Source organism: Myxocyprinus asiaticus, chromosome 27 (assembly GCF_019703515.2).
Source record: "Myxocyprinus asiaticus isolate MX2 ecotype Aquarium Trade chromosome 27, UBuf_Myxa_2, whole genome shotgun sequence".
Classification (NCBI taxonomy): domain Eukaryota; kingdom Metazoa; phylum Chordata; class Actinopteri; order Cypriniformes; family Catostomidae; genus Myxocyprinus; species Myxocyprinus asiaticus.
This window is the reverse complement of record NC_059370.1, coordinates 30,109,131-30,115,397: the sequence shown is the minus strand read 5'-3', so window position 1 is coordinate 30,115,397 and position 6,267 is coordinate 30,109,131. Positions and strand designations below refer to the sequence as shown.

The window sequence follows — 6,267 nt, the reverse complement described above, 5'->3', positions numbered from 1 at the left end:
ACGGTCCTCGCCTGAACGCACAGAAACAGCGGGCTTCATCAAACTGCTGAGCTCTGGACTTGAGCAGGTTCAGAGTTGAGTCTCTCTGGCCCTGAAGGAAGTTTTCATTGTCCACAGACACACAGGACTGTGTGGCATGCCATCACTTCACAGAGATGCTCTGGGAATTTTTAGTGCTCAGATAAAAAAGCTGGTACACTATATGGCCAAAAGTATATGTACACCACACTCATATGTGCTTGTTGAACATTACATTTCAAAACCATTGGCAAGAGTGAGTTGGTCCTCCCTAACAGTTTCCACACTTCTGGAAAGGCTTTCCCCTAGATGTTGTAACATGGCTGTGGGGATTTGCTCCTGTTTAGACACAAAAGCATCAGTGAGATCAAGCAAAAACACATTCAGTATGAACAGCCCCTAACTTGTCTGTTCGTGCACAGTGTTTTTCATTTAATTACAAAGCCGAACCAGACCCAAACCCAAAGTTATACTTGAAAAACCTGACCAGTTTGCTAGGTCCCTTTGGGCTGAGGTCAGGTATTAGGCATCTAAAGGTTAATAAAAAAAATAAAATAAAAAAAAATGCATTCCTGTTGACCATTACATCATTTACAACTTAAAATACAACTTGCATTTGGCGCCACCCTGTGGACATTTCACATTAAAATTTGAGTTCACTGGTGCCAATACGTTCAACAACACTTCCAGCTTCTGCCACTGGGGAAGTGGTTTGAATTTTGGTTAAAACGGACCAATTTCAGCAGAACCTTTGATCTACTGTCGCTATACTCATAGTGAGATCAGTCTGCACAAAGCTGCAAGCATACAATTCTAAGTCTTTGTAAATCATAGCTCTAAGATTTGTTTTTACTGGAATTAAGAAGCATAGCAAAACCCATTACTTAAAAGGTGGTGTCCACATACTTTTGGCCATACAGTGTACTTCTCTACAGGAATAAGATAAAAAGTCTCCCAACAACCTGATCACTTTAACAATTTTTCTGTACAAGGCAGTATGGACAGATGTATGGGGGAATAATTTCACTTTGATTCTGCCTAGTATGTAATAAACTTGGCATATGCCACCACCACATATTTCCTTTTGGCAAGGTGTGCTTGGAAGATAAGTATCAAATGCAGTCTAGCAGTAGTGGTACATGCATAATGGCTACCTCATTACCACTTGAATCTCTCCTCTGAGAATCAGCCTAAGATTAAAATATGTCATCATAATGTAATCCAAAAAAAAAAAAAAAAAGTATCCACAGATGGGGTGGCTACTCTGTGGCTCATCCTTTAAAATCTTATTTAATCTGTTGAAGTTCATTAAGATGAAGTGAAGAAGACATGGATTTGAGTCGCCCGGGAAAAGAGGGGGTGGAGATACTCAAAGGAAGGCTGATCCCTCGTCAAGCTTGTGTGGAGACAAACGTAATTACTTAAGCTTTCACTGATTTTAAAGACACTTCCCGCCAAATGTCCAGAAATAACCATCCACGGGCACAGAAGCAGGCCAGTGCAATGAGTTTTTGGTTTGCTCTTAAATAAAGCTTTGCACGATTATTCTCAAAGTGTATGCATGAGAGGAGCCAGATGAGTCACTATGAAAGGCTTACGTATGCGAATGTGTATGATTTGGGGGGAAAGAAAGTGTGACGTGAGATGTCAAAGCTCATTATTTGATGTGCTGGAATTTGGAAAGCTTGAATAGCAGCAAACAGAATGCACATCAGTGTGTGTTAAAACCACCAGTGGGATCATTCCAGAAATGAATGCATGTTCTGTCTTCATGGAGGTGTCCAATAAACAAAGTGAGGCTCTAGATGCTGGGATGTTAAAGGAATAGTTTACCCAACAATGAAAATTATGTCATCATTTACTCATGCGTATGTTGTTCAAACCTATATGACATTCTTTCCTCTGTGGAACACAGTAGGAGATATTAGGCAGCACGTTAACCTCAGTCACCATTTACTTTGATTGAATCAAAAAATATACAATGAAAGTGAATGGTGACTGAGGCTAACATTCTGGCAAACATCTTTTGTGTTCTAGAAAGAAAGTCATACTGGTGTGCAGGGGCACATAATGCACATGCTTATATGGGCTGAAGCCCAGGGGCCTACAACTCCCATGGGGCCCAGCTCGTGGCCATGGGGCCCATTTTCCCCTATCCATGTTCGCAGGAGGAGTGCGTTTAAACGCTTTCAGCGGGAGATGCGGTTGTTGACATGGCGACAGTGCACAACCGTTAAAGTCGTCCGTGTAGTGCTTGTTCAATGCCCCACACACACACACAATTATGTATAAATAGCACTTTAATAATGCTTAGCTAAATATGTAACCTTTGAAAGCTCTCTTGATAATCCAGATTCAGGAGATCACAATTGCCTTTTATGAAATCCAGTCTTAACATTAAAAGACAATAATACTAATCATAAAAAGAATGAAAAGAAGGGGATCCATTGTTTCTCCTGAATTTTTGTTGGTTTTTATGTTGTAAACAAGAAGGTACTGTATTGAACATCAACCACCGATAGGACATTACAATGTGATTTCATTATTAGCATTCATAAGGTTTTTGTATGTTGTGTGGTTCTAGCATAGACATCGAAACATACAGTATCAACATTTTTACTTCAAATTGATATTTCATTAAAAAACGCAAACCCCTTTATGTATGAGCAATTTTTAGGACATACAAATGTTTACTTTGTTAACACAGTTAACACATTTTACAATTAACTCATTTGTCTGACATAACGGATTGTTTTCTGGAGACTGGTCGGAAACATTGTGACAGTACACACACACACACACACACACACACACACACACACACACACACACACACAAATCAATAAATGCATAAAACACACATTAATGTTTCACTGTAACATGAAGGTATTTCACTCATATTTTATACTTTTTGAGCTTTGATGATAATTAAAAGAGTGCAAATCACTTTACAATAAGTCCCATCTGGATTACATTTTTGAAAAAAGTATTGAACCTGGTCTTGTGACAGTACACCTCACAAAGTTCTGAGTCCGACCAGTCTTCAGAGGCTTTGTAAAGATATCTGTAAAGCTGAACATACATGAAAGGTTTTACATTTTAGTGTCTATTCAAATGTACTACAAAGTATGTGCACACTTTACATACAAACAATGTGGTTTATTTCTATATCGGTCTATGCCAAAATACAGATCTTGGGTTTTCAGTTTGATCGCTATACTTTTGGATTTATATAAAAGCTTGCATTGCTTTTCAGCTTAACTGCACTTTATTGTGATAGTCTAACTATGGTATGTAATATGAGTATTAAACAAATCATACAAAAGAGCTGAAGGCTAGCAGATGAACCAGAAGAATCCTGTTATGGTACATCAATGTGTAAAAAATATAATTTTCAGTTGGCAAATTTTACCATTTTCTTCATATTTCATAACATATGCATGTCACAAGTTATTGTGACCCCTCAAGAGGTTGATTACACTTACATTGATATCCAATCCTAAAACTGTAATGAAAGCAGTAAGACATTTGCATTCAAAGACAAATTTTACAATGTTGTTTGCTTTAACTGGCCTGCAGGTTAATTTTTATATAACTACTATACCATAAAGTACCATAAACATGTAGTATTATTTTGCAAAAGCACTGTATGGCATGTGCCTCACACAGCCTCAAAGATTGTTTAGAAATTGCCTATGCCTAAAAGAGAGAATCTGAGATCATAAAATGACTTTGCTGAGCACTTATCAGAATGAAGGGCTATTAATCTGGCACCTTGTTCTGCTTGTACGACAGTGTGTGCATTGGTTTGTAGCATAATGTCCTGTAAAAATGTGTGTATAAAATCAAAACATTTTCCTTACATTATGAACTTGTAAACACTAAGACCAGCAAGATATTTGCAGTGCACCTTTTAAGAAGCAACAAGTACAGGGAATACATACGCCTGTACTGTATATACGTTATACATACAGTATCTGTTATAAATACTTTGATCTGCAAACAGCTGAGATGTGTTTTTGGTATGTGTTGTTTTCACAGTGCCCGTTTTTATACCGAGTCTACTTTCACTCTGTTGTTGTTTGTCATTAAAGGGGATGGCTTGCTTTTGATCCGGTCAACAGCATCATTTGAACTCTCTGGGAAGAACATCCTCGCAGTGCAGATAGAAACTATAATTTTTTTGTACTCTCTTCTGAAATTCTGGTTTAGCAGTCCGTAGACTATGGCATTAAGGCAGCTGTTGAAGTAGGCCATGAAATAACTGGATACAAAAAACCACTCTGGGATGAGAGGCCCGACCCGAATGGGGTTCATGGCAACCGCCAGGCCGATGAAATTGAGAGGGGCCCAACACACAGCAAAAAGTACAAACACCACAAACATGGTGACGAAATTCCTTATGTCATGCGGTGTGAGCTTAGGCCGGAACTCTGGTTTGACACGTCTCCTCACCTGAATCACTAAGATCCAGATTCTCAAGTAACAGTAAGTCACAATCATAATTGGAAGAATGAAATGGAAAAACACTACGGCAATGGTGTACGCCGAACTTGCCGACTGCGCAAATGTGCAAGAGTAAACCCTGGGGTCATACTGCAGGGAGCCTACATAAAAGTTTGGTACTATAGCAACCACAGTCAATATCCAGATTAGAATGACATAGCAAAGAGAGTTCTTGTAGCTGTATAGCTTGTCATACTTGAGACTATGGCAGATATAGCAGTAGCGATTAATGGCGATACCAGTGATGTTAAATATAGATCCAATCACGCTCAGTCCCATTAGGAATCCACTGATTTGGCAGTGGAGAAAGCCCAAATTCCATCCATTATGGAAAATAGACACCAGCACCAGAGGATAAGGGTACACGGCTACCACCAGGTCAGCTACTGCCAGGCTCACCACAAATATGTTCCCTGCAAAAGAAACACAGTGTAAATACAATAAATGCAATTACAGGGATAAATAAGATAAAACTGAAACAATGGGAAAAAAATCAAGCAAAAAGGCTTATTATAATTCCCGAAATGCAATATCTGTCCAGTCAAATAAAGAGGTTTTATATAACTGCCGTGCATTCACCATCCCTTGTGAAAACAAAAACGTTTTGCAGGTGGCCTGTCGGGTTCCCTAAAGTCATCAGATTAGATTTGTATGAGGTCTGAGAATGATGTGTTTCAAAAAATAAAAAATACGGTGCCCGTTATATCTCCTGTCCTTTTCAGGATGGATGCCAGTTTACTTTTACAGCATGACCTTTACCACATCTAATTAAATGATATCTTTCCCAAGTCTGTCAGATGCTTTCACTAATAAAAGGATTTGGGTTGCATCTGTTATTGTCACATGATATTTCAATCGCCCATTACGACCCTTTAAAACTTGTGGGGCCCATGTCAGGAGACACATTAGTTGATGGGGGCCTATTTGGGTTTAAAGTTCAGTCCTTGAAATCATGTATATTATGGTGACTATACAGATGTTGTCAGATGTTTGTAAAGATCTAGAACACATCATTTTGAAAGACAGAAAATGATACATTGGACATTGCCTTTACATCAGACAACTAAGGGAAATTTAATTGGACAACAACAGCCAACTGACCCTGCACAACCTTCACAATTATAGGAACATGTATGAACTGAAAACTAGTCGCCTGGAACCTGTTCACCCATCTGTCTTCACTCATTACTGCTAAGCCTGCACAACTCTGGCCTCTATGCTCTAAAGCCTGTTGATATTGCAGGGAACAAGTTTAAAGTGTCTGGAAATGTTATTAAAAAAAAAAGGTTTCCTCATCTAGGCTACTTGTCAGTTATGTAACTGACACAGCATGTGCTGTGCAGCACAAATCTTGAAATCCTGAAGGATTTTCATATAAATACATTCATGATTTAGCAAATTTAGCTCAATGTTATGAGAAATCATCAGAGCAGAAGACCTTTCCAGAACACTGACTCTATATTATTCCTGTGACATGTCAGCGGCTCCTCTAATTTGAACGGCTGTGTTCCTCAAGTTTCATTTGAAGTGAGGAAGACTAGCAGAGACAGGTGAAAAATGAACAGAGATGTGGGAGACCCAGCAGGGGCCCCATAGCACGACTCATAATTCTCACTATACAAGTCAGCTGGAGACATCATGTACAACACGGCAGCACTTTGAGTATACATTTACTGCAACTAAAAAACAGTTTACCTTGTAGACTTTTATAACTATAACTAAAAAAGATGTTTTTAAAATGAA

The 6,267-nt window shown here is 38.7% G+C and overlaps 1 protein-coding gene across 1 annotated transcript in view; it reads right to left on the bottom strand.

The window, feature by feature from the left end:
• Nucleotides 1–2,463: 2,463 nt before the first annotated feature.
• LOC127417941 (melatonin receptor type 1A-A-like) overlaps nucleotides 2,464–6,267 on the bottom strand; it is a 29,518-nt gene continuing 25,714 nt past the window's right edge. Inside the window, exon 2 of the mRNA XM_051658220.1 lies at nucleotides 2,464–4,937. Within this exon, the coding sequence (XP_051514180.1) occupies nucleotides 4,069–4,937 (869 nt within the window). The 3' untranslated portion in view covers nucleotides 2,464–4,068. The remainder of the gene's footprint in view (nucleotides 4,938–6,267) is intronic.